General features: G+C 56.4%; 1 protein-coding gene across 4 annotated transcripts; it reads right to left on the bottom strand.

The window, feature by feature from the left end:
- Nucleotides 1–11,271: 11,271 nt before the first annotated feature.
- MRGPRF (MAS related GPR family member F) lies at nt 11,272–21,352 on the bottom strand. 4 transcript variants are annotated; one of them, XM_073009978.1, is made up of 3 exons: nt 21,230–21,352; nt 16,866–16,969; nt 11,272–13,135 (listed from the first exon to the last, which is right to left on the bottom strand). In XM_073009978.1, exons 2-3 carry the CDS (start codon nt 16,911–16,913, stop codon nt 12,152–12,154), a joined length of 1,032 nt encoding a protein of 343 aa, XP_072866079.1. In that variant the 5' UTR covers nt 16,914–16,969; nt 21,230–21,352; the 3' UTR covers nt 11,272–12,151. The 4 variants fall into 4 exon arrangements, with proteins under 4 accessions (XP_072866079.1, XP_008018062.1, XP_072866000.1 ...); XM_008019871.3 differs by lacking the exon at nt 21,230–21,352 and adding an exon at nt 20,075–20,464; XM_073009899.1 differs by lacking the exon at nt 21,230–21,352 and adding an exon at nt 17,541–19,281 and having other exon boundaries at nt 16,853–16,969.
- Nucleotides 21,353–27,869: the final 6,517 nt, after the last annotated feature.

Below are 27,869 nucleotides of genomic sequence, written 5' to 3'. Positions count from 1 at the left end.
GGGCTGTGAGAAACAGCCCGAATTTCATATTCTGCTGGGAGAAAGTGCAAGCAACACCCCCATGGTCTTATCAATATCCTGCCAGGCAGCAAGCCTGACTGCCCAGACCCTACCGCCCATACCGGTAAGTGCCCCAGCCTGTAAGCACCCCAGCCTGTAAGCACCCCAGCCTGTAAATGGCAGTGGGCTCTGGCATCAAGCTGGTCGCCAACCTCCGCAGGTTTTTACAATATACCTGCATTTCCTGTAGAGCCTCCTCTCTCTCTCTCTCTCTGTGTCTTTCTTTAACCCTCACCTTCCCTTTAAAACACCGAACACGAGTCCAGGCACAGTGGCCCACACCTGTGATCCCAGCACTTTGGGAGGCCGAGGTGGGCGGATCACGAGGTCAGAAGTTCGACACCAGCCTGGCCAATATGGTGAAGCCCCGTCTCTACTAAAAAATACAAAAATTAGCCAGGCGTGGTGGTGTGTGCCTGTAATCCCAGCTACTCGGGAGACTGAGGCAGGAGAATCATTTGAATCCAGGAGGCAGAGGTTGCAGTGAGCCCAGATCACGCCACTGCACTCCAGCCTGGGCAAGAGACCGAGACTCCATCTCAAGCAAACAAAACAAAACAAAACAAAACAAAACCTAACACGTAGTACCATGCCTGCAGGTGGTAATGTTCAACAAAGACTTGCTGACGGATGAATGTGTGTGCAGACCAGCAGGTTATACTCTTGGCTGGTTCCTGTAGGGGGCTGAAAGGTGGCCCCTAAAGATACGTCCCTGTTCCAGAATGCGTGAATGTGACTTATTTGGAGGTAGGGTCTTTGCAGTTGTAATTGAGTTACGGATCTCGAGATGAGACCATCCTGGATGATGCAGTTGGCCCCTGATCCCAGTCCTTATAAGAGACACACACAGGAGTTGCCTAGTGAGAAGAGGAGGCCTCATGAAGACACAGGCAGGGACTGGGTTTATGTGGCCACATCCCAGGAACGCCTGGAGCCACTAGAAACCAGAAGAGCAAGGAGGGGTTCTCTAGAGCCTCAGGGGGCGCACGGCCCTGCTGACCCTGCTTCTGGGTTTTTGTCCTCCCGACCATGAGAGAGGAGCTTTGTGCTTTAAGCTGCCTGGTCTGTGCAGCCGCAGGAAACTCCTGTGGCCCCTGACACGGGCGTGCCCACCGTAGAGAGCAGAGTGCCCCACACCATCGCCACACGCTGCTCACTGGGGGGTTGATCCCGGACTTGGGACAGGGCAAGTCGAAGCCCACCTGCAAGACACCTTCCCAGCTGAGCCTGGCACAGCAGGAACAACTGGCACCGGCCCCAGGTGGCTCTGCTCTCAGCCTTCTCTTCCTAGGAAGGGTGCAGGGGTATCCAGGACCAGCCAGGGGGCACCGTGCCCAGCACATCATGAGCACTCAGAGTTTATTGGCTGAGTGCCTGATGGACTGACGGACAGAGGGACCCCTGGTGGGGCCCCAGACTGCTCGACCCTCATCTGGGTCACACGGTTCCCGAGTGGCTCTGGGGCTCTGTGGCAAGCTTGAGACTTGCTCCCGATCCCCATCAGAGCCAAGAGAAGCCCCGATTTACGCTAACTCCTGTCCCCCAGCACTAATCAGTGATGAACAAGACCTTGAGGAGATACTGCAGTGGGGGGAAGTGATCATTGCTCAGCCCGTCAATGGCCGCATGGTGTCAAGGGGTGTTTACGATGTTCAAGTGGACTCAGCGCTGCTTTGCTTGGCCACTGGACACATCAGAGACCGTGGAGACCCCCGGGAGGAGAGGCGTTAATAACAGCGATGGCCCCCGGTCAGGACCCGTGGAAGTGAACATGCACAGTCCTGAGACGAAGCACCTCCTGAAATTTGGGAGTCTTGTTCTTATGACCAAAGTTATTCGTGTTTACTGTAGAGCACATTGGAGACGCTGGATAGATACTCAAAACACCGAGAAAGAAAAGTTACTCATAATCTCACCACCAGAGATAATTACTTTGGGAAGAGGTTCCTCCAAGCGTTTCCTGTGTGTGAGCTTTCACGCTTTGGGGTCTGTGCGTGGCATGCTTTCATTCCCCAGTTGCTGGGTTTAAAATATTTCAGATTTTTAAAGTATTTTCTTTTTTCTTTTGTGAGATGGAGTCTTACCCTGTTGCCCAGGCTGGAGTGCAGTGATGCAATCTCAGCTCAGTGCAGCCTCCGCCTCCCGGGTTCAAGCGATCCTCATGCCTCAGGCTCCCGAGTAGCTGGAATTACCAACGTCTGCCACCACCTGGCTAATTTTTGTATTTTTAGGAGAGATGGGGTTTCACCATGTTGGCCAGGCTGGCCTCGAACTCCTGACCTCAGGTGATCCACCTGCCTCAGCCTCCCAAAGTGCTGGGATTACAGGCGTGAGCCACCGCGCCCAGTCTTTAAAAGTATTTTCTATTTCCACTGCCTTATGGCCAATAACGGAGCCTGATTTTTAGAATGTGTTGAGGATTGTGTGTGTGTGTGTGTGTGTGTGTGTGTTGGGGAAAGCACTAGGTTGGAAACTGTCCTCTCGTATTCGATGCCAGATGAGGTTTCTGATAGACAATCTCTCATGTTAACTTTTAGGATTCCTGTGCATTCCACTGAAGACACGGAAACTCATTCTTTCCCATGGCTGGTATGACATTGTCCCTTTCTCCTCGGGCCTTAAACATCTTTAACCATGTCACAGATAAGATGCAAATACAGTCTTATTTTGAAAGGCTCCCACGCTAAAGAAGAAAGAAGGTTTGCCCCTGTCTTCCCCCCACGCCGGGTATCACTATAAATCCTTGAAGATTTTTTTCTGTGCATTTACCTATAAATGTATGTTTTTTAACATAAATGAAAGCACAGGGTCTGGTTGTCTCATAAGCTTGTTTTCTCAAAAACAAACTCTGTCTTTTTTTTTTTTTTTTTGAGACGGAGTCTCGCTCTATCTCCCAGGCTGGAGTGCAGTGGCCGGATCTCAGCTCACTGCAAGCTCCGCCTCCCGGGTTTACACCATTCTCCTGCCTCAGCCTCCCGAGTAGCTGGGACTACAGGCACCCGCCACCTCGCCCGGCTAGTTTTTTTGTATTTTTAGTAGAGACGGGGTTTCACCGTGTTAGCCAGGATGGTCTCGATCTCCTGACCTCGTGATCCGCCCGTCTCGGCCTCCCAAAGTGCTGGGATTACAGGCTTGAGCCACCGCGCCCGGCCAACTCTGTCTTCTTGAATTGAACTTGTCTGACGCTTCTCCCTGCTCTGCTGTCACACTGAGGTGGCAGGTCCCAGGGCTGGTGACGTGAGCTCATCCACGCTTTGAATGTCTGTGAGGTGGGTTTCATTATCTCTGCTTTATCTGGGTTCAGAGAAGCTGAGATGCTTGCTGGGCTACCGGCCACCCTGGCCAAGCAGGAACTCCCGCCCAGGTCCCACGGGTGCAAAGCCTCGCTTCTGTCCCCCATGCTCTCCTGCCTTCACCCAGATTGCAAAAAACAGGCCTCTCACCTGTCCTGGATGCAGTGTGTGGTCCCTCGGGGAAGGTGGCAGGTGCCTGCCCACTGCGGTGCTGGAGGCTGCAGCAACCACGTAGGCCCAGGCCCCTGAGCCGCTCGCCCTGTTCTGGCTCTGGCCCGAGCTGCCTGCTTCTCTCCCACTGGGCAGGGCTGCCCCCAAGCTCAGAGGAGCCTGTCCCCAGGATCCCCTGCTGGTCTTCGCTGGGTTCCCTCTGAGCAGAAGGCCCTCAGGTTCGGGCCTGAGGTATAAATGCAGGATGGGTGCCTGCCCCGCCTGCCAGGGCCTCCGCACGTGGGTGCTGCGGTGCTGGCCCAGAAGAGCCGGCTCAAGGCTAATGGACCTGAGCACAGCCCCCCGGCCCCCACAGGAGACAGCCTGGCTGCAGTGAAATGGAGGATGAGGCCGGGGCCTTTGAGGAAAGGCGATACCTCCCTTCCTGAATGCCACCGGGGATGGCCGAGGAGACCTCACAGCATTAGTGAGACCCGCCGTGGGGGGTCCAGGTGAGGCCGTGGAGGACCTGGGGGTTCTTGTGGGCTGGGAAAGGCTATTACAACCACCCCCAACTGCCTGCCTGGGCAGACGCTCTGGCTAATGGACTCACTAAGGATGCTGCCTACGGAGGGGTGGGGAGGAAGGAGAGCTGGGCCTGGAGCCCAGGATCCTACTTCCAGTTTGAGTTCTGCTGCTTATGAGCTGGGGAACCACACCATTCAGGTGACCTCTCTGAGCCTCAGAGTCCTCACCAAAATGCCTGTCGTCCCTCAGGGCCTCCCTCCATTCCTAGAAAGAAGGAGAGCTCACACACATGCCACACAGGCCGACAGTAGGGCAGGCCTTCCCCCACACCAGCCGAGGCCCCCTTCCTGCCTGGCGAGTGAAGAGTTCTGATGTGTCAGTCCCCCAAGGGCAGGATGGAGGCTGGCGTCTTACCCGTGTCCCCTGGCCTGCGGGGGTACTGGCCTGAAGCAGGTGCTGGGTGGACCGCACGGGCAGTGTAGCGGATGGCTGAGTCTCTAGGAGGGTCCTGGAGCTAGCATAGTGTTCATTCTCACTGCCCCGCCCTGCAGTGGAAAGAGGTATAGGCGTGGGAGATGCTGGGCATCTGCTTTGAACAAATGCGCATGAGGAAAGAAAAAGCGAGGACCCCAGACATGGAGGCTGATCTGTACAGAAGTGACTCTAGGCAACTGACTTGGGGACAGTCTTAGGGGCGTGGGCTGTGCTGAGTCTGCAGTGACAGTGAGGACTTCCCTGGCCTCTTTATTCTATGTTTGCTCTGCTGGAGCTACGGTGCCTGTCTCTTCTCCAGGAGGGGAGATCTTGCCTGAGAATGGACCAAGACCCAAGGGACAGAGACAGACTGCTCAGAAAGACATAAGCTTCCAGAAGGTGGCAGTTCTCACATTTTTCGTGCCTTCTGTGCCTAGAACATTGCCTGGCTTGTAGAGATGCTCATATTTTTTGACTAATTGCTAGCTGATTGACAGCGTCCCCAGATCCAGGCACCTGGATCCAGCTGTTCTTGAAGCCCATCTTTGCTTGGACTTTTTAGTAATAGGAGCCAGTGCATTCTGTGTGTGGGTGTGTGTGTGTGTGTGTACACACGCGCACGTGTGTGTGTTTCAATGGGGTTTCTGTCATTTGCAACAAAGATTCCTGACCAGTGGAGAAACCAATATCTAAAAGAGGCAAAGAGGCTTGTTGCAAATACCTGCCTTTACGTGTGCAATTGACTGGGTCCTGGTGGGATGACACCGTGAGGTTGGTAAAGTCCCGCTTTCTGCGTTGGGCCACGTGTGTCAGGAGGCAGCTCAGCTCTGCTTCCCCAGGCCTTTAAAGAACGTGTGACATCAGGAGTGGTCCCCACAGATGTCTTATCTGAGGCTCTCTCGGGGAAGAATCTGCTTTCAAACTCATGTGGTTGTTGACAGTGTTTGGTTCCTTGCTGGCTGCCAGGCTGGGAGCCTCTGTTTGTTGCTGGCTGTTGGCCAAAAGCTGCCTTCAATGGCTTGCCGTGGGGGCCTCTCCAATATGGCAGCTCACAGCATGGCAGCTGGCTTCAGTGAAGCCAGCATGGGAGAGAGTCTGCTTGCAAGATGGAAGTCACGGTGCCATGCAGGTCATCAGCTTTGCTGTGTTCCATCGGTTAGAAGCAAGCCACTTAGTACAGCCCATACGCACAGGGAGGGGATGACACGAGGGTGAGGTGGCATCGCTGGGGCCCGTCTTAGATTCTGGCTGCCACACCGGTGGGCTGATCGAGAGCCCCCTTACGCTGCTGGTTTCCTGTCCAGCACAGAATATGCCGCAGACCAACAAACATCGTGTGTTTTTGTTCTTTCCTTTTCCTTTCCAAGTGGGAATTTAAGAAAAAAAAATGCTGTTATTTCCTTTTTCCTTTCCACTGTGTGTTGTGTGTCTGGAAAGTGACCATCATTTGGCCAAAGGGCACTGCTGTGGCCTGAAGGGGGTCTCCCCAAAGTTTGTATGTTGAACCCCCAACCCCCTGTACCTTAGAATATAATCATATTTGGAGAAAGGGTCTTTAAATGGTTAACGAAGTTAAGATGAGGTCACCAGGCTGGGCCCGAATCCAATCTGACTGCAGTCCTGATAAGAGGAGGTGAGGACACAAACAGGCACAGAGGGACCACCCTTGAGGACATAGGGAGAAGGTGGCCGTCTGCAAGCCAAGGAGAGAGGCCTCAAGAGGAACCGGCCCTGCCACACCTTGATTTTGGATTTCTGGACTCCAGGACTGAGAGAAAGTAAACTTCTGTTGTTTCAGTGCCCCCGCCAGTCTGTGGTGTTGGTGAATTGGTGACAGCATCCACAGAAAGTACTACAAGTACCATTCAAAGAGGAGGTGTTTGTGGCTCTGACGGAGGGTGGCGTGAATAACACCCAGGGCCTGGGCTCGGAGCTGGAGAGGCAGGCCCTGCAGTTGACTTTGCTCATCTCTCTTCTGTGGGGAAGGCAGGCATTTTATGTGGAAATCACACAGCCACAGATTTTGGGTGGGAGCATTTAAAAATCATAGATAGGAAAGAAGTGGACACGTAGAGGGTGGACTGAGGGGAGGAATGTGGTCAACACCTGCTGTTTGCCTGCCAGTTTATTTATTTATTTATTTATTTATTTATTTATTTATTTAGACAGAGTCTCACTCTGTCTCCCAGGTTGGAGTGCAGTGGCATGATCTCAGCTCACTGCAACCTCCATCTCCCAGGTTCAAGCGATTCTCGTGCCTCAGCGTCCCGAGTAGCTGGGATTACAGGCGCCTGCCACCACACCTGGCTAATTTTTGAATTTTTAGTAGAGATGGGGTTTCGCCATATTGGCCAGGCTGGTCTCGAACTCCTGACCTTAAGTGATCCACTCACCTTGGCCTCCCAGAATACTGGGATTACAGATGTGAGCCACCACGCCCAGCCATGCCTGCCAGTTTTTACCTCGGGTGCACCTCTTCCCCGTTTTCAGTCCACTGAGCTTAGGTGGGGCGACTGTCACCCCCTGTCCCCCATCCCCCCCTCCAGCTCCCGGGAGGGTGTGTGCCCCTGGCCTGACCAGTGTGCTTGATATCAGGACTTCAGCTGGAATCCCCAGGAGGGGGGTGCTCTTTCTGCTGGGATTGCAGAATTTGTAGGAGGTGAACCGAGAACTGCTGCTTACCTGCCATTTAGTTTTTCCATTGAGAAAAAGTGGAACACAGATCAAAGCAGGGATGAAAACAGGGAAAAGAGAAGTGGCCTAGCGAACATCATTTGTGGCCCTGGATCCAGCTGTGTCTGAAGCCAGAATCACTTCTGGAACTTTCTGGGTATGTGAGTCAGTAAACTCCCTTAAATACACACATACCTCCCAGCTACCCCACATGCCAAAGCTACATTAACCTGGAGTTTCTGTTACTTTCCACCCAGCACCCTGTCTGATACACTGTAAAAGTCTGCCTAGGACACCAATCTGTAGTGGCAGAAAAGCAGAGATGGATGGTCCACCCAGGTGGGGGCAGGGTGTGCCCGAGGCTGGACCGACCGCCCAGTGGTGCCAGGGAACTTTGAGGGGATGATGGAAGCGTTTCTGCGGCGGGGATGGAAACATTCTGATGACGTGGGCACATAAACATTTGTCCAAGATAATTAAACTGTATATTAAATGGGTCAGTTTTATTTTATGTAAATTAGGTCTGAATTCAATTAATTAAAAAGACGTTTAAAAAAACCTGCCTGAGCGGGGGAGCCTCCTCTTCCATGCCAGGAAACTTGGCGCTGGCACTGTGACTCACCCGCGCAGAGTTTTCCATGAGTTTTGAGTTTGTGAACTGTGCCCTGTTGTTTTCAAGTTCTCCAACTGTCAAGCCCCTACTGGCTTAAAAGGGAATGTTTTTGCACTTGCGCTCTCAGTGGTTTTGGTTTGGGAAGGTTCTCTGCAATATGTTTGCCCAGCTTGTTGACCTTGCCACCAGCCCGTCGAAGGGCACATTTCCCAGGACTGGTCATCTCCCTGTATGCTGAGGGGCCGGACCATAGATGGACCCTCATTTCCCTGCCCTGCCTTCTAGATGAGGCCCTGGGTCCTGCGGAGGAAGGATGGTCCTGGCTGAGGATTCCGAGTCAAGCTGTGCGGATGTGAAAAGATCCTGGGGGCTTAAAAATCCTGGCATAAAATATAAAATTGAAGTTATCTGAAAACGACAGTTGGCAGGGGGTCCGGGAAAGCTGGGTGGATGCTGGAGAGGCGCTCCGTTTCCTCTTGTGAAGACGGGAGACAGAGACGGGAGAGGCGTCAGCGTTCAGGCCGTTTGCTGAGTGTCTGCTGAGCACCTCGTTCCCAGTCCCCACTTTGATTCAGACACCTACAGCCTGAAACTGAGCTGTTTCCTCCATTGGTCTCCACAGAGTGTGAATAGGTCTCGATGGCCCATCTGGGTTATCCTAGGGCTGTGATGGGCATGTCCAGGCCACTCCATGCATCTCCCCAGAACCCCAACTTCCAGTGCTTTGCAGACGGGAGATGGAAGGTCAGAGACCTGAGCCTCCAGGACGACAGGAAGGCCACTGTGGGGAGTCCCTGGATGGTGATGTGGGCCTCCAGCCAGGGCCATCTACCAGTGCGACTGACCTTGGATGAGAAACTCCATTCATGAGCCCCCACTTCCTCAGCTGAGGCTGACAGTATGGGCCGTGTAGCCCTGCGTGGACAGTCCACAGAAAACCTACGTGCAGCTCTTAGCCAGCAGCCACTGCCCATAGTATATCCCCAAACAGCAGATCGGTGCTGGGAACAAACCACTCACAAGCACATCCCTTCTGCAGTGGCCACTCTGCTCCCTGCCCTGAACGCCCGACCAGGGCAATCAGGCATACTGACCGCCGCCCCCTGCCACTGCACCAGCTCCTGGAGGTTGGTGCTGTAGCCGACTTATCCAAGGAAACTGAGGCACAGCAAGACTGAGGTCCCATGGCTCATAGGTGGCAGCCCTCTGCCTTCCTGAGACTTGCTCTTGACTTTCCAAATTTGGCCTTGCTTATCCCTTGCATCATCTAAAAGAGCAGCTTATTTTTATAGAGATAGTGGGTGGCAGGAAGCACGGAAAAGTGGAGAGTTCTGCCCTGCCTGGTGCCCCCATCCCTGCCCCTTCACCCCACCCTTCCCACATACCACATGGCTGTTAGAAGTCGGCTTTGCAACCCCAGGGCAGCCCGGACACTCTGGTCCCACGCCCCACTCTCCATTCTGTGACTTGCTGTGGATCCTCTTCCCAGAGCTGTGGGATGGAAATCTCCCCCGCAGCCTCCGGCTCCTCCCAAGTCCACTTTAATAATTAAATACCAAAGGAAGGAGGAGGAAAGTGGTGGAGAGCGGGCAGTTCCCGCTCATCTAATCATCTGTGCAGTCTCCCTCCATTAGCACAGAGAATGAGGTGGTCCAGGGAGGTGCAGGAATCCTCCTGGGGTTTGCGGGGGGATGGAGGGGAAGAAAGCTTGTTCCCTAGCAAGACTGCAAAGACCTGCACCTGAGAAGGGCCAGAGGTTGGGGGAGGCCCAGTTCCCGGGGTTCACCTCTGTCCCTCCCACCTTAGGATCCATCAGGGCAGATGCCTCCTCCTAGAGTCAGACCCAGCCTGTTCCTGACCTCCAGGCCCTACTACTGGGTGAGGCTGTCCACCCGCTCACCGGCCTGGGCTCTGAGCTGTTGCAGCTGCACCCAGGCAGGGAGGCCCCTTCCTTCTAGGTCAGCAGCTCCCCACGAGGGCTCAGGGCTGGAGTCCTGGGGTGGCGACTCCTAAAGAAGAGGTGAATTCGCAGGAACTGGGATGCTCTGGGCCCTGAGGAGGAGCCAGGACCCCAGAGGACCCCCAGCCGCCTTCAGGACAGGGACGTGCTGCTGCCCACTCGTGTAGCTAGGATGCCTGGGCTGGTGGGAGCTTTCGCCACTGGACGAGGTCCCAGGCCTGCCTCCTGGTGTGTCTGTTCAGGGCGCCACCTGGCTTCTCTGAGTCCCTGGAAATGACCTGTTGGATCTGGTGGTCTCCAGCTCTGCTCTTCTGGGATCCTCTGACCAGTGCTGGGGAGGGCAGGACTTGGAGAATGGCAGGGCTCTCTCTGGGTACTGGGAAGGAGCGGGTGGAGACATTCGACCTTCATCACCTAGAGGTCCTGGAACCACTATAACTGGGCCACACGAGATCCCCTCTTTTCATAGAACGGTGGCCTTGCTGAGAGGACCCGGCCGGGATTGTTAGAAAGGGGAGCGTGGAGGAGCCGTGGGCTGAGTGGGCAGGAGGGCAGTGGAGGTCAGGCTGGCTGGGCAGGGAACCATCAGGGCCATAGACTTGGGGAGTCAGCCCACCGAGGGCTGGACCACTTCACCAGGGGCAGGCCGAGCGGGCTCCAGGGTCTGCAATCAGAAGGCCAGGTTCCAGGCGGGTGGGTGGCTGAGCCTGGCGGTACTGCCCGTGCCTCTACCCATTCCCACCTGGAGCTTGGAGTTCGGAGTGCTGCCCGCCTGCCCACTCCTGGCTCTGCTCTGCTCTGCAGAGCCCAGCTCTGTCAGCCACATTTCCTGACTGGGGGCGCCAATACCTCTGCCATGATCTCTCTCCATCGGACCGTGGGGTGAGCAGGCTTGCCTTAAGGCTTGTCTCAAAGGAGCCAGGGTCCTAGGCTGCACACCAGGAACCCAGGACAGGGCCCTTCTGGGGGCTGACCAGAGGCAAAAGGGCCATACAGGTACCCTTCTAGCCTGGCCCTGGTGGGGCTGTCATCTGGGAGGCGCCCGGCCTATCGCTGGACTGTAGAGAGGTGTCTGGGCACTGGGAGGCTGGCTTAGGGATCTCAGGACAGACAGGGGCATCCCGAACAGGGGCGACAGGAGGAGAGGCAGCAACCCACTCCATGGAGCCTCCGGTGGACACAGGCAGGATCAGGGCCTGGTGTGGAGGAGGTGAGAGCTGAGGCTCCCAGAGGCCATGGGGGCCTCTGAGCTGAGAAGAGGCAATGGGATATGCTGGCAGAGGACAGCCCGGCTGACCACGGCTCCCTCTGGCAGGGAGTGGACAAGCCACAGGAGCGGGAACATGGGCGTGTGCAGCCCCGCCCCAGGAGGAGGCCTGAGAGCAGAGGAAAAGAGCACAGTGTGCGGGAGAGCTGGCAGGGGGTGCTGCCTGTCCCGGGACTCTGTGCCCTTCCTTGGGCATCCTCACTGTGGGAAACAGAGACCGGGGGTATGACCATGGGCATGAAGCCTTCCTGGCTGCAAGTTATGAAATGTTTATTGATACACATTTTATTGTCTTTTATAAAACTTCCTTTGGCTACATTGGGCCACTGTGCACCATAGTGCCAGTCCCCAGGTGGCCAGGGCGGAGCCAGTGTCCACTTTTGGGTGGGGGCTGGAGCCAAGAGGCTGTCCAGGAGCTGCCCAGTGGGTCCTCATGGCCTGCGGGATACCTCGAGTGCTCCCGGGGGCAGCCCAGGACCGGCCCGCCTCAGAGACAGAAAAGGCAGATCAACACCCAAGGCGGCCAGAGGCCCTTCCTGTCTCCAGCACCTTGACGTGACCAGAAATCCCCCCCATCAGTCACCAAATGACTTGACAGAGGGCAGGGAAGTTGTCTGCAGAAAGACTTAGCTACAAGGCATGTGAACCAGAACCTTCTTCCAGACACCATTTCCTTCGGATTTGTTCACGATGCTGCCTTGAGAGGATCGAACCTCGGGAACAACCCCGAACGGCAGGGACGAGTCTGCTGGCTTGGTGCTGGCTGGGACACGGTCAAGGAGGGCTGACCCAAGAGGCAGAGGTGGCTGGGCTGGGTGACCACCTCCTCACATTTACCGACCAGCCTGGGGCAAGGGGGGCCCCCACCACCTAGGGGCAACTTCTGTACAACGGGTCTCTAGGGGAGCAGAATGGCTGAGGGAGCCGGGCAGGGACCACAGCGTCTGTTTGCAGGTGGCTGCCCAGTCTTCCAGCCACCCATGGAGTCCCCAGCCCAGGGAGAAGGAGGCCTGAGGAGAGGAAACACATCTTTCTTCTCCTTTGTGGACTCAGAGGCAGGTGCCCATCCCTGTCCCAAGGCAAAGGGTCCCAGAGGCCACTTCCTGCCCCTGCCTCCTCCAGGCGCTGGGCTCTCAGGAGGCATTTCCCGGGGGGCACTGCATCTCCATGGTGACTGTGTTGGGCGTGCTGCCCCCGGCCTCCCCCAGCTCAGCACCGTCCCGCAGGGCCCGCTGGAAGACCACCCTGAGCGGCTCCCACAGCCGCTGCGACTTGTCCCTCCCGGCCAGGAAGTAGACGACGGGTTTGGCGCTGCTGTTGATGCAGATGCACAGGTCGGTGACGTACTCGGGGAAGGGGGCCGGGATCTGGAAGACCCAGAAGAGGAACCAGTCGATCCCTAAGTAGATGGAGGACACCAGGAAGACGGAGACCATGGCCAGGATGACGTGGTTGAGCTTGGCAGAGCGCTGGCGCCGTCGGGCCCGGCACTCCACGTGCAGGATGAGGGCCAGGCAGGGCAGTACCATGAGTGGGCAGCAGAGCAGGAACAGGAGGATGCCCAGGAAGATGTCCATGTGCCTGCAGGCCGCACCGGGGGCCCCGCGGCCTAGGAACACGCAGAAGTAGTTGTGCAGGCAGGTGACCAGGAGGGACAGGACCCACAGCAGGGCGCACACCACCGCCGACAGGCGCTTGGGCCGCCGGCGCCAGTACCAGGAGGGGAAGATGACCGACGCGCAGCGCTCTGTGCTGACAGCCGGCAGGAGGCTCACGCCGGTGAGGAACATGCACAGCCCCAGGACCCGGCACACGCTGCGGATGTAGTCGGCAAACGCGCCCAGGAAGCCCCCCGTGTTCAGGATGGAGAACACCGCCTTGCTGAAGAGGTAGCCCGCGTCGGCGCTGGCCAGGTGCAGGAAGTAGATGGAGAAGGGGTTCCTCTTGATGGAGAAGCCGAAAAACCAGAGGACCAGCCCGTTGCCCACCAGGCCGCACAGGCAGAGGAGCAGGAAGATGTAGTTCATGACGGCCGGAGGCGGCAGCATCGTGATCTGCTCGATGGTCAGGAAGCCCCGGCTGTAGAGTTCCGGGGCCTCGCTCATGCCAGGGCACATCTGTGCAGGTGCAGAAGGGGACACCTGTGATGCCGGCTGGTCCCCACCCGCAGATCTGCACCTGGTGCCCAGCGTGGGGGGGTCCCGATTAGGGACTTGGGGCAGGGAGGGGGTCTGTAGGGCAGTGGCTGTGGAGCAGGTAACTGGCTGCAACTCTATCCTCAAACATCCCGACCCCAACCCATGTGAACTCTCTGTCGCAGAGTCTCGAGCTAGCAGCACAGAATGGCGCCTATAGGAGTGGGGGTAGCACCAGACAATGCCCAGGAAGGGTGCCAGGCTGCCCACCAGTCAGAGTAGACTGTCCAAAAAACATCCAAGTCACACAAGAAAAAAATTGCAGAGCGTTTCTTTTTTTTTTTTTTTTTTAGGAGTCTCACTCTGTCGCCCAGGCTGGAGTGCAGTGGCGTGATCTCAGCTCACTGCAACCTCTGCCTCCCGGGTTCAAGCGACTCTCCTGCCTCAGCCTCCTGAGTAGCTGGGACTACAGGTGCATGCCACCACGCCCGGCTAATTTTCGTATTTTCAGTAGAGATGGGGTTTCACCATGTTGGCTAGGCTGGTCTCGATCTCCTGACGTCAAGAGATCCACCTGCCTCAGCCTCCCAAAGTGCTGGGATTATAGGTGTGAGCCACCACGCCCAGCCAAGCCTTTCCATTTTTAAGAAGATCAAAGAGACATGACTCCTAAACACAGTGATAGAATCCTGGATTGCAAGAATAGTACAACGCCCACCAGTACTTCACCTCAGTTCAGTCATCCTTAACCCTTCACCACAAGTGCTTTCTATCTCTTGACAGATAGACTTTTTTTCCAGAAAGATTTGAAAGTAAATCCAGAATCCTGGATTATACGCTGGATCTCAACAACTGCTGGAAAGGATATGGTTGGGATCACCGGGGAAATGTGAGTATGGACGGGGCAGAGATAGTGGCATTGCATCACTGTTGCAGCTTTTGAATGTGACAGTGTACCGTGGATACGCACATTTTCACGATGTGGCTGCAGGAACGTCCTTGTTCTTAGAAGATACAGGTCATTTGGGCATCAAGGGCTTGGTGTCTGCAATTTCCTTTTGTTTGTTTGTTTGTTTTTGAGACAGAGTCTCGCTCTGTCACCCAGGCTGGAGTGCAGTGGCGCGATCTTGGCTCACTACAGCCTCCGCCTCCCAGGTTCAAGCAATTCTCCTGCCTCAGGCTCCCGAATAGCTGGGATTACAGGCACGTGCCGCCACGCCCAGCTAATTTTTGTATTTTTAGTAGACACGGGGTTTCACCATGTTGGCCAGACTGGTCTTAATCTCTTGACCTCAGGTGATCCACCTGCCTTGGCCTCCCAAAGTGCTGGGATTACAGGTGTGAGCCACCGGGCCCAGCCTTGCAATTTACTTTCAAATCGTTGTGGGAAAAAGTCTATCTGTCAAGAGATACAGAAAAAGCACTTGCGGTGAAGGGTTAACAATGTCTGAGCTGAGGTGAAGTGTTGGTGGGTATTGTACTATTCTTGCAAAATCTTGCAAGGTTTCAAATAACACGAAAATATTTGAAGAAATAAAATCACTTGTAAGTTACATTTAAAGAAAAAAAAAACAAAAAACAAAAAACAAGTGGACCTCAGCCTTCCCGAAGCCGCACCCTGTCCTCTAGTGGGATGAGAGGTGGCTCCCTGATGAGCCAGGGTTGCCCTTGGGGTTTCCAGATTGTGGGAAAGTCCAGGGGGTCCCTGGGGTGGGGGAGAGGCAGCAGCTATTTATGACGCTGCAGGGAAGCATTTCAATGCTTTAACCGTTGGTGTGGCTGTAAGAGTGCATCCCAGCGGAGTATCCGTCCTGCCCCCAGCGTCTAGGCTTCTGTATAAAGGCATGCAGGTGGGCCAGGTGCAAGGAATAGGTGAGCGGGGCACAGTGGTAAACCCCACAGCCCCTCTCTAGAGTGAAGCGGGCGGCCTGCTGTGCTCCAGCGGTGGGGGCCAGGGGTTGGGTGGGCTGGAGTGGCTGATGGTCCTCCCCCACTCCCTGAAGAGAAGCCTGAACTCTAGACTGGAATGTGAAATACCCGATCTTTAAATGTTAACATTTAAACACACTGTGCGGGCCAAACAACCCATCTCTCTACAGGCTGGCTGCAGTTCTCAGGCGGTCCCCTCCGACCTCTCCTCCCAGAGGCAAAGGCTGCCTGCCTGGAGAACGGTCACTCCCCTTCCCATATCCAGCATCTCCCCCACAAGCCTGGCTTCTGTTCCCACTGCTCCGGGCTCCCTAACAAAACAAAAGACAAGGTTATGAAGGCAGGATCCATTCTGCCGCCTTCAGGTGACTCCCAGCTCTGGCAGAAAGCTGGGTCCTGAGAGACTGTTCTCGGGGTTGGACACCCTGTTGCAAAGGGAGGAACCTCCTAGCCTGCTCAGGTCAAGGGGAGCCTGAAAACAGGACTGGAGGCGTTAGCAAACCTCTGGGAGACTCTGTGAGGTCAGGGCAAGCACCGTAAGGGGGCCCTGCTCCCTCCCTGTCATTCTCTAAATACATTTATCGACTCAACCTCTCTGCCAGTCTGTTCGCCCCAAATCCCACTCCTTAGCTTCTCTTTCCTATGGGTGACCTGGACACTCCTCTGGGTTGGGGAACTAGACCATAGGAGCTGGTGCCCAAACAGGCCCAAGAGGACCAGCTCAGGCGCTGGGAAAGAGCTGGGCTTCAGGGGGCTGGTTGGAGGCGGTCAGCTTACTCAGTGCCTCTTGCACGCATGCATGCTGGAAAAAGTCTGCAATCCCCTCCTCGGAGTCAGAGGGGGAGGCCGGGTGAGTCACTGGGCGTGTAGCTGCGTGACCAGCCACATACCGCCTTGTAAAATGCCTGCTCTGGAGCCCGGCCCCACCCCGAGCTCTGCCTTTGCGCTGGGAGTTTCTGCAGACGGCCCCACCCCACCCACCAGTCCAACCTCTGCCTCCTGCGGCCGCCACTCCACAGCGGTCACCACGGGGAGGAGGGAGAGGGCCCAAGGGTGTGGGGCCGAGATCCCGGGGGCTGGGCTGGAGTCCTCACTCTGCTCCTGACCTAGGGGCTGATCCCGGTCAAGTTACTACCTGGGTGTAAGCCTCAGTTTCCTCAAATGCAGGAGAGGATGGACAGGGATTCCAGCGATCCTTCCAAGTTGAGAGCGAAGGAAATCCCAGACTTTTCAAGGGACTCAGAGAAGTAGGGGACTAGGCTGGCTGAGGGTAGGAGGAGGGTCAGCCTGGAAGGGTTGTCAGAGTCTCAGGGTGGGTGACTCATGACTAATGGACCCTGGCCTGGGGCAACACTCTCGGGGTGGCCCAGGACCCGCAAGGCTCCACGGAACACATGACATCAGGGCCACCTTGGAGTCAGCGTCCCAGGGTTTCCTGGCCCACCTGGATGTAGTAAGTAGCTGACCACCCCACCTCTGCAGGGAAGAGATGAAACAAGACCTTGCAAGGATGCTACAAGGAGACCCCAGGGTCAGCACAGCGAGGGACCTTGAGGGTGTCCAGTCCTGGTGCTTGCCTCACTGATGAGGACAGGAGGGTAGGAGGGTCCAGGGAACTGGTGCCCAGCCACATAGCCCAGAGGAGCCCACTGCCCACTGTGGGTCCAGAGCTGGAGAGTGGGGCCAGGAACTGGGGGATAGGGGAGGAGCTGCTGGGCTGGGTCTGTCCCTCCCACCCACACCCGTCTGGGCAGGACCGGGGCCCTTCACCTGTGGCACTTGCCTTGTCCCTGTTGCCGGGATGGGTCTCCCAGGAGCAGTTTCCAGCCATCTCCAGGCCCGGTTCGTCTGGGTCCCTGCTGGCAGCTCACCAGTCTGCACACCCACCTGGCAGAAGCCCAGAGAGAGGGTGGACGAGGGCAGCAGGGACCCCTCCCCTTCCTGGACCCCCATGCCTAGGTCCCCAAGGCCTGTGGCTCTCAGTTGTCCCCTTAGAGGAAAGGCAGTCACCCCACTCCCTCAGAGGCAGGGGCGTTGTGGGACTGTCCTGGTGAGATCCTGGAGGTCACCCCTGGGGCACGGCCCCCTCCTGTCTGTGGACTCTGCGTCAGCCCCACTGCAGCTCACTGGAAAAGCAGCCCTCTCCTTTCCCTCTTCTTGTGGGGCTTCTGGAGCCAGGCTGCTTCTGCAGACATACATTTATTTACCCACACACATTTTTGGGGCACTTCCTTTGTGCCCTGCCTGGTGTGGGACAGGGGTTTCCCAGCAATCGGCCCCAGAAGGAGGAGCAGGGGAAGAGGGAAGAGGGATCATTTCTGGCAGGGGGGGACCTGCTGGAGGAGGAGGGCTCTGGCTGAGCCGGTGTTTGTAACATGCTAAGGCACCTGGCCTTTCCCCTACAGTGCCTGGGAGGCAAGACAGCCCGGTCATCAGCGTTACTGTCACCACCACTTACCCTGCCAGCCGGCCTACACCGATCATCTGGTTTGGTCCTCATGACCAGCTAGGGACCAGGTATCCTCATGCCCCTTTGATGGGCGCTCCTGAGCTTAGAGGGTGAAGTCACCTGCCCAAAGGCACACCCATAGCCATGCCGTGCCCTGCAGCTTTGCAGATTTGTGTCTCAAGCAGCTGCCGTAGGGAGGGGCTGCTGGCCTAAGAAGGGGAAGCTGCACCCACCCTAGAGCTGCCAATGGAGGCCTGGGGAGGGGTGCGACCCTGCTGGAGGCCGGTCCACCTTGGCCGGCCAGATCTCATGGGTCTGCCTGCTTTGGGTCCTCTGGAATTGATCCCTGTCCCCCAACCTGAGCTTCCCCCTTGGAGGAAGCTTCTCCCCGTGGAGCCCTGTCCCCCTTCCCCGCAGGGAAGCACCTATTACTCCCTGCTGTACTGGGGGGGAAACTGAGGCTGTGAGCGGAGAAGGGACTTGCTGGGCACAGCTCGGGTCGCAGGCTGCCGGGGCCCCTCCTCTCCCAAGGGGAGAGCTAGGCAGCCCGCTCGGCTCAACTCCCCGGAAATTCTTTCCTCTGTGCCGCGCGGGTCCGCCCGGCCTCAGCCAGCCACGCACCCCCGCCCGCCGCCCACTCCTCCCGCCTGGGGGCGGGTCGTGTCCCTTGCCTCCGCGCCCACCATTGGCTGGAAGAGGTGGCCGTCTGCGCGTGTGGCCCGCCCCCTCTTTAACCCTTGGCCTCCCGGAGCTGGTGGCGCAAGTGCAGCCCCAGGGGCCGCTCGCAGGACCCGTCCCACCCAGTGGCCTGGGTCCCCTCGGCCCCGCGCAGCCGGACCGCGCTGCTCTGGGCCTTCAAGGGGCGTTTGCGGGCACCTGTGCCTGGCCTACGGGTGACTCAGCCTGGGGTCTTCGGGGTGCCCCATGTGCCGGAGCGAGCCAGTGCGTTGTGATGTGTGTGCAGGGGGCTTGCAGATAGCTGGTGCTGTGACCTGTGTGTCTTTAGTCTCCCTCCTTGGACTCCAGTTGGGCCACTGTGCCATTACCACAGACAGGCCGTACCTTCTCCACACTCTGGGGCCTGTCCGAACTTTCCTGTCCTGCAACTCCAGACCTACCACCTGCCCTCATCCTTCCGGGCGCCTGGTAAGAGCCCCCCAAGCTCTCTCCACTGCCCTTACTCTTTTTGGTGGCCCTTCTGGACACCCACCACCCCAGGTCTGGGCCCCCAGCCTTGTTTCCAGGGATATCCTGACTCACAGGAGCCTCATCCATTCACCCCGGCCAGGCTAGACCCCAGCCACAGCCAACTAGTGCCCCAAAGGCAGTGGGCTGGGGCCCCCCCACGCTGCAGCTGGGCATGCAGTGGGGGCCCCCAGCTCCCCTCTCTACCATCTGCTTCCCTCCATTATGTGGGTGTCCTGTGCGTTTGTCCTTGTCCTGCCAGGGACAACCTGAAAAGCAATTTCATTCATGCACAGAAAGATCTAGAAGCCAGTGGACCCCAGATGGGCCATATTAAAGGACATGTGTGTGACACGTGTATGGGGTGAGCGTGTGAGTGCATGTGTACGTGTGTTCCTCTGGGTGGGATCTGGGCTATGACAGAACTAGTGTCTACTGAAGCTGACTCAAAAAGCTGCCAGCGCAGCTCACACCTGACCCTCCCCTTGGAGCAAGCCCAAGGGTGGCCTGGCCACCTGTCAGCCTCCTGCAGCCTTGCCCGCAGGAAGCTCCTCCTCTCCCTTCACCCCTACCCCACCATGACCCAGCCCCCACGCACCTGGGGCTGTCCCAGCCCCTTTCCTTAGCCGCTTGGGCTGCCATCAGAGGGGCCTGTCTCGCTCCCCGAGGCACAGAGCCTCTGTTTTCCTCACTCCAGGCCTGGAATCCCCTGCTTAACAGCTTGGATTGAAGAGGCTTGTCTGGGGGGACTGAGACCTTGCAGATCATTCCAGGAACCGCCTCCATCCAAGGCCAACAGCTTCATCAGGCCGTTGGCCTGGGAGAAGGTGGGACTGCAGCTCCAACATCCTGTGGCTGCCCCACGAGCCCCCCGTGTGCACCCCAGGGCTGAGAGCAGGGGGAGCCATCTCCCTGTGTGTGGGACACTGCCTGCTGGGTGTTCCCTTCCAGCCCCTCTTGAACGCATGCTTGAATGGCCAGTGAAGTTGGGGGAGGGACCAAGGGGGAGTCCTCATCCCCAGCAGCGCAGAGCAGGAGGTGGACAGTGGGGCTAGGGGTGAGGCCAGCTGGGAGGGGTCAGGTCCTGCCACAGGAGGGAGACTTTTAAAGTTCCTCCATGGCCCAGGAACCCTGGAGCCTCAGGAGTTGCAGGGGAGCTTCTCCAGTGGGTGACAGCCTCTCTGGGGTCTCAGGGCTCTCTGCCTGGGGCCTTAGGATTTCTGGGAGCTGCCTGCCCCGACAGCGTCCACCTCTCTGCCCCGACGGTGCCCGCGTCATTTTCCTTCCCTGCCTGGCCCTCACCCTGCAGCCCCGGTTGCTGGAACACCCTCCCCTGGACCCTGGGCCCCTGGAGCTACCTGCAGCTGTCCTGGTCCGCAGAGGCCTCCTTTTGTGGAGGGCTCTTCCTGTGACTCCCGCCTCCGGCCGACCTACCCGCCGGGGCAGCAGGCCAGCGCCGAGCACGGCCGGAGCCTCGGAAAATGCGAGCTCAGAGTAGAGCCCTCGCCTGCTGGAAGAGATGGCTTTGGAAGCAGAACCCGCCCCAAACCCAATTCCTGGCCCGGCAGGAGGGGGAGGGGAGGGGAGTAGGAGGAGGGGCTGAGCAGGGATGAGGCTTCAGGAAGGAATGCCCCGCTCAGGAGCCCCCCCAGAGCCCCACCGGGAACTCATCTCTCCGCCTGGTGACGTCACGTTGGCCCGAGCACTGCCGCCCGAGTCCAGCTGTTCATCTCCCTCGCATTCTGCTGCTCGGTAAGGCTGCCCAGGAGAGGGAGCACCGGCTGTACACTTGCCTGGCGCCTTTGGTCTGCCCCCAGTGGGCATTTCGGGGCAGGCTGGCCCAGGAGGGGCTAGGCCCCACCCCGTTGTTTTAATTTACTCAGGGCTGATACAGAGCGGTGGGGGGCAGCAGGGCGAGGGCTCCATGGAGGGGCAGCCCAGAATTGGCAGAGGTGGGCAGCACCGCCCAAGCGGCACCCCTCCCCCTTCCCACCCCGGACTCGGGCATGGGCCCCCTGGGGGCTTATGGAACCAGGAATTCCCTTTTCCCCAGCCCTAATAGCAATCAGATGGCGCAAGTGGAAAATCACGGCGCTCGGCGAGCAAGCTGGAAATTGGCGGGCTGTGGTGCCTGGTGCCTGTGCTGCTCTGCAGGGGGATGAGTCAGGCCCCCTTCCCCATTGAGCCCCTGGAGGGGGGAGTCCTGGAACGCGTTCATGCCTGGGGCACTGAGCATTGGTAGGGGTGGGGGTGCAAAGTGGGGGGTGCAGGAGCCAGCAGGGTGGCCAGGAGGAGGGGGTGATGAGAGGGCTCCCCTCCTGCCCTGGGCCAACTTTCTCAGGGTCCAGGAAGCCCAAGGGGATTCTGAGCTTTCCCAGCAAGAGCGTAGTGCCCAGACTGGGAGAGGTGTGCCTCTGTGGGCATCTTGAAGGGAAACGAGAAACACAGCTGCCTCTGCACCTGTGCTGAGAGCTGCCTGCCTCCTGCTCGTCCTGCCCACGTGCAAACCTCACCGTGGAAGAGGGAGTCTCGCGCTGCGCCCCACATGACCCAGCTGGCCTCCTGGGGTCCGTTTTTCAGGGATGGGCTGAGGAGGGACTCTGGGATCCTGGAGGCTCACGGGCCATGCCTGAGGCTGAGAGAGAGGCTGGAGGCAGCAGGCAGGGTGGTGACCCGTCCCCTCTTCTCCAGGGCAGCCAGCTGGGGCCCAGCTGGAACGCTTGTTTACATGGGGAGGCCGGGGGAGGCTGAATCCCGGCGAGTTCCAAGTGTAATTGCATTTGGACACTTAAAAGGAATTGTGTGAAGTGGGCAGAGGCTCTTAAGTCCACCACCTTATTTGGTATGGAAATTTGTTTCTCTCAAAATAAGCGAGAGGCGCTTGTAAACGGGAAGGTCGTCCTGGCCTGGGTTTGTGGAGTCCCCTTACCGTGGGCTTGGTGTGTCCGGCTGCTCTGACGCAGTACCGCAGACTGGGGGCTTATCGGTGCAGGCGTTTCTTCCCACGGCTCCGGGGGCTGGAAGGCCAAGATCAAGGCACCCACAGATTCAGCATCTGGTGAGGACCCAGCCTCTCACTGCGTCCCCATGTGGTGACCCCTTTCTGGCAGGCGAGGAAGCTCGATGGGGCCTCTTTTAGTGGGGCATTAATGCCATTATGAGGCCCCACCCTCATAACCTGCTGTTCTCCCAAACGCCCCACCTCACACTGGAGATTAGATGTCAACATATGAATTCAGGGCAGTGGGGCAGCGGGGCAGGGGGCAGGGGGTGGGGCCACAAACGTGCAGTCTGCAGCAGCCACCCTGGGGGTCTCTCCCTACCCTCTGGGGGAGTGGTGGGGTGTATGTGGGGGTACCCGGAGGTCCAGTGCAAGGAGTTCCCATGCTGCCTCCAGGCTTGGGTGACCTTGGACAGTTTCCTTCCCACCAGGGACCTTGGTTTCCTCAGCTGTCAGATGGGAAACGGTAATGACCCACAGGGTTACAGCAAGGAGGGATCAGACGCCGGGAGGAAGAGCTCTTCATGCACCTCAGCAACACCGCTCCCTGCTCCAGGTGTCCTGCTGGTGCCATGCCCTCCCAGCGAGGCTCAGGGCTCTGGCTGACGCTGAGAATGGGGTGTGGCCCCTGCTCGTCCAGCCTTCACTTTCTAAACAGCCACCACTTGCCGTCAGGAGTCCTCACCTGCCCTCTCAGTAGAACTTTGTTTTTAATCATCCTCTGCCAAGGTCCTCATGGTCCTACGCCTCTCCCCATGTCCCCTCCTGAGGTTGCAGGCCTGGACCCTCCTCTGTTGGGGGGTCCTTGGGGGAAGGAGACTGGTTCTGGACAGAGATGTCTCCCTGCCAGGTGCTTCTGTTGCCTACGGTTGCCCTGCTGCTCCCTGGACAAGGGGGCGGGTGTGAACCAGTCCTTGTGGCCCTCTGCAGTCAGCACTATCCTCAGTAAAGATTGCAGGTATTTCCTGAGCACTGCTGGGTGCCAGGCACTGTGGTCCGCACTGATGAGCAGGATAGGCGAGGTCCCTGCCCTCCGGGAGCTGATGTCCAACAGAGAGGCAGACCAGGTCAAAGGAAACACAGTAAAACGCACCTGCGATGAAGAAGGTGTGCAGGGCCATTCGGCTGGCATGGTGGCTCACGCCTGTAATCCTAGCACTTTGGGAGGCTGAGGCAGGTGGATTGACTGAATTCAGGAGTTCAAGACCAGCCTGGCCAACATCGTGAAACCCCTTTTATACTAAACATACAAAAAATGAGCCGGGCATGGTTGCACACACCTGTAGTCCCAGCTACTTGGGAGACTGAGGCATAAGAATCACTTGAACCTAGGAGGTGGAGGTTGTAGTGAGCCGAGATCACGCCACTGCAGCACCCCAGGCTGGGTGAGAGAGCGAGACTCTGTCTAAAAGATAAAGGTTGAACCAAGGCCTAGCTGTCTTTCCTAATAGTGAAAGGGATCCCTCTCCTTCCGCTCTGTTCCCCTCCTCCACTAGGCTGGGCCTTTCTGTGCTGGAAGGTGCATCTTGGGAATCTCAGAAAAAGTCCACATTATCCTCTGTCCTGCATGTGGTAGACCATTCATTTGTTAATTTGTCCATCTGTCCATCTATCCACCCACTCATCTACCCACCCAACTACCCATCTACCTACTCATCCATCCATGCATCCATCCATCCATCCATCCACCAGACCATCAATCCATCCATCTATCCATCCATCCATCCATGCATCCATCTATGCATCCATCCATGCATCCATCCATCCATCCATCCATCCACCCACCCACCACACCATCCATCCATCCACCCACCAAACCATCCATCCGTCCATCCACCCATCAATCCACCTATCAATCCATCCATTTATCTATCATCAATCCATCCATGTATCTATCAATCCATCCATTCATCCATCTAGCCTTCCACTCACCCACTCATCCATCCACCCATCCATTCCTTCTTACCTTAATTCAACACATATTTTCTGAACACCAGCAATGTTGGTGCTAGGAAAAGAATTGTGGAAGAACCAGACACGGGGCATGGGGAGCAGGTGATAAATAGAAACAACTGAACACAAGAACTCCAACCTGTGATTAGTGCATTGAGAAAACCAAACAGGCTTAGTGGCAAAAACTTAGGTGGTAGGCAGGGAGGGATGGGAGGTGGGATGAATAGTGGCCCCTAAAGATGTTGACGTCCTAATCCCCAGATCCTGAGAACATGTGATTTTACACCTGGCCAAAGGGACTTTGCAAATGGGATGGAGTGAAGGGTCTTGAGATGGGAGCATCATCATGGATTATCCATGTGGGCCCCATGTCATCACAAGGATCCTTGTAAGAAGGAGACAGGAGATCAGAATGAGTAGTGGGCCATGTGTTGATGTGAGGAAGGGGCCACCAGCCAAAGAATGCAGGCTGCCTCTAGAAACTGGAGAGGACAAGGGAACAAGCTGTTCCCTAGAGCCTCCAGAAAGAACCAGCCCTGCCAACACTTTGACTTTAGGCCTCTGATTTCTGGAGCTCTAACTACAATTACTTGTGTTGTTTAAGCCACTAAGTGTGTGTCATTTGTTATAGCAGCCACAAGAAACTAATCCAGGGGGATGGCCAGGCCTGATTAGCTGGCGTGGGGCTGGAGGCTCCTCTACAGAGATGATGCTTGCACTGAGACCTGAAGGTGAAGGAGAAGGAGGTGGCCGCTCATGCAATTGTCAGTTTGCCATGCGGATGCTCTTTTAACAAGACTTAATCTTTTAGTGGGGAGGTGCAAGGAGTTTATTTGGGGGGTGACCCCAAGAAACATTACAGGGAAGAGAAAGAATTTTGAGAATTCCCTCCCACCTTGCTTTGAGGGGTCTTGTCTTCAGCTCACCACTGCCCTTGCCTTCTTTGTGGATTATTGTGGCAACGGACACCTGCAAACCCTAGGTTGGTCCTCAGCAAGGGTGGCTTGGGCAGCCAGAGACAGTCTGAGAACAGCTGCCAGGATGACTGTCGGACCCTCAGGGGCCTGGCGGGAAGCTCCCTCCTGCTTTGGGGCATCCAGAGAGGGAGACCAGAGTTGAAGTCACGCTGAACACTGAGGTCACGTGCGGGCTCTCCCTCTGGGCCTGCCACTGGTACGCCTGTGCAAACCAAACTCAAATATGTCTTCAAATCCAATCCAACTTCGTCACAGTTTCCCCTGGGACTGGTGCAAAACTGGTACAAAACTCTTCGCTTTCTCAAGTCTGAGAGATCTGGGGTCTTCTGTTTGGGAGAGACCATGTTTCTGAAACTTGTTATCAGAAGCAGCTATTTCCAGACAAAACTTCCAATTGTTCAGCCTCGAATGCATCTCTTGAATCTGGAATTTCCCCAAGGCTTGATTCCACGGGATGGCTGAACAGATGACACTGACTGGGGGGTGGGTGTAGGTGCGTTGGTGTGTATATTTCAAGTCACTTTTGCTTTTTAAAAAATATTTAATTCCAGGATCATTTTTTAAATTGTGATAAAACGTGCATAATATAAAATTTATCTTTAGCCGTTTATATATTTTTTTCTTTAGATGGAGTCTAGTTCCGTCATCCAGGCTGGAGTGCAGTGGCACGATTTCAGCTCACTGCAACTTCCGCCTCCCGGGTTCAAGTGTTTCTCCTGCCTCAGTCTCCTGTGGAGCTGGGATTACAGGTGCCCACCGAACCCAGCTAATTTTGTATTTTTAGTGGAGACAGGGGATTTCACCATATTGGCCAGGCTGGTCTGAAACTCCTGACCTCAAGTGATACACTCGCCTCGGCCTCCCAAAGTGCTGGGATTACAGGCATGAGCCACTGCACCCGTTCCCATTTGTCCCTTTATCCACATCTGGGTCGTGTCCATCTCTCTCCTTCCTAAGCCACACCTGCCTTGCACATTCTGTAACTTCAGTGCTAGGTACAGGGCTGACAGCTATGAACACACATCAGATAGACTAGGAATGGGAGGAGGGAAGGAAGAAAAACTCAGTAATATGCACCATGTATTCACACCAAAGCAGGGATGAAAGCACACATAACCGCCGCGAGCCTCGTTCCTGTGATTCCAGCTGAGCAGATAAGGCCTTCTTTCCCTGGCACGTTCCACATTGCTTTTGCCCTCCTGCCATCTCAGCTTGTCACTGTTCTTGACCTGGTGAGGTGATCCAGGCCTTCTTTGTTGTTGTTGTTGTTGTTGTTGTTGTTGTTTTGAGACGGAGTCTCGCTCTTTCACCCAGGCTGGAGTGCAGTGGCGCCATCTCAGCTCACTGCAAGCTCCACCTCCCCGGTTCAAGCGATTCTCCTCCCTCAGCCTCCTGAGTAGCTGGGACTACAGGCATGTGCCACCACGCCTGGCTGATTTTTTGTATTTTTAGTAGAGACGGGGTTTCCTTGTGTTAGCCAGGATGCAGGCCTTCATTCTCAAAGGGTCTGCGCCCTGGGTAGGGCTGCCTCTTTTGCATTGCTGTAGTTTCTTATGAATTTTTACCATGGGACACCGCAGCGCTAAGGGATGCATCAGAGAATCTCCTGGATTCTAGGCACGGGTCTCCCATTGCATCATAGCAACCCACTTTCTCCTGGAGTCAGGGCCAGCCACCTCAGCCGGTGCCGTGATCCCCTCTGTGCCGGTGGGCTCAGGGCTTGATGGTTCAGAGCCTACATTTCATCCTGTAGTCCCACAACATGTCATTGCCTGCCATGGAAAGGTCATTGCTGTGTCCAAAAATTGCTCCTTGCTTAGGATGATGGGGAACTTGGCAAGACAGAGAATTCAGTGGGTACAAACCTATGGGTCCATCGCATTTGTGGAAAACTAAGTTTCTTGATCAGCAGCAACGCGCGGGGAGCACAGTAATGACCTGTAAGGTCCCATGCGCCCACGGATGGGGGTTCTGGCGGAAGCGTTGTAGGCAAGGAAGACAAATCCATATTCAAAACAAGTGATTGGCCGGGTGCGGTGGCTTATGTCTGTCATCCTAGCACTCATGTCTGTCATCCCAGCACTTTGGGAGGCCAAGGCAGGCAGATCACGACATCAGGAGTTCGAGACCAGCCTGACCAACACGATGAAACCCCGTCTCTACTAAAAATACAAAAAAAAAATTAGCCAGGCGTGGTGGGGCGCTCCTGTAATCTCAACTACCAGCCTGGGTGACACAGCGAGACTTCGTCTCAAAAACACAAAGCAAAACAAGTGATTATTCCAGAAAAAACAAATCTCTGCCCCTTCCATAGTGGAATTAGTCCAAGGAAATCAACCTGCCACGCACAAGGTGGCTGGCGGTCCTCTGGGGAATGATGTCCCATCATGGGCCTGTAGGATCTTAACAGTGATTGTAGATGGATCCGCCTTGGCCAGGGGAAGCTCACATGGCTGAGCTCACGGGAATCCAGGTGGCCAGAGAAACAGGCTGAGCGTCATCCTCGGAATAGGCCATCCGGTCCACCTGTTTAGTGAGAGCCTTCTCTGTGAGGCTGACCGGTGGCCAGTATTTACATGGGATACAAAGAACTATCTCCTCCCTTGTGCCCATTAAAAGGGATTCGCCTTCATGCCTCTTCCCGAGACCTTGGATTAACTGTCCGGTAGTGTTCCTTCCAAGCTCCAGAGAGGTCACTGGGTCCTGCCAGTGAGTCAGTGTAGAGCCACATCTCTCACCATCTCTCCTTCTATGTAAAGTGAACAACCAGGTACACTGTTTGCAGGTCTGTCCCCAGACACTTCAAGGCCACCCTTCCTGGGGCAGTAGAGCTCCAGCTGCCCACTTTCAGGCGATGCCAGCAGAGCCATACGTAAAACAGGCCTGGAGTTTTTTCTTCCTTGGTCAGCTGGTCATAAGGGACTCCTATGAGATCATTCGTGTGGATGGAGGGGGAGGAGCTCTGCAGCGAAGGGGGTGCCATGGGAGTCTGGGCCATCTGCTTGTGCAACTGACTTCAGGAGCCGCTCAAGTCTGAGCTCATGTGGCCCCCTTCCACCTGATCACGGTGCTGTGGCACATGTCACGTGTATCCTGTGTTGGGTTGGTTACCGTCTAGTTTCCGATGGGCAACTCACATCCTGTGGGAAAATGTGACACATTTAGTCTTTTCTAGGGTCCAACAGCAAGCCAGAGGCTGTTTTCCTTTTTTCTTTCTTTTTT

The sequence above is a fragment of the Chlorocebus sabaeus genome, chromosome 1 (genome assembly GCF_047675955.1).
Source record: "Chlorocebus sabaeus isolate Y175 chromosome 1, mChlSab1.0.hap1, whole genome shotgun sequence".
NCBI classification, from domain to species: Eukaryota; Metazoa; Chordata; class Mammalia; order Primates; family Cercopithecidae; genus Chlorocebus; species Chlorocebus sabaeus.
Note: the sequence above shows the minus strand (reverse complement) of the source record. Positions and strands in the feature narration are given on the sequence as shown.

Coding starts and splice junctions, on each gene's coding strand:
- MRGPRF (XM_073009899.1), bottom strand. CDS start 17,582: ATGAGGACCAAACCAGATGATCGGTGTAGGCCGGCTGGCAGG. Junction 16,970..17,540: donor GGTGTAGGCCGGCTGGCAGG/GTAAGTGGTGGT, acceptor GGCTTCTGCCAG/GTGGGTGTGCAGACTGGTGA. Junction 13,136..16,852: donor GGACAAGGCAAGTGCCACAG/GTGAAGGGCCCC, acceptor GCACCTGCACAG/ATGTGCCCTGGCATGAGCGA.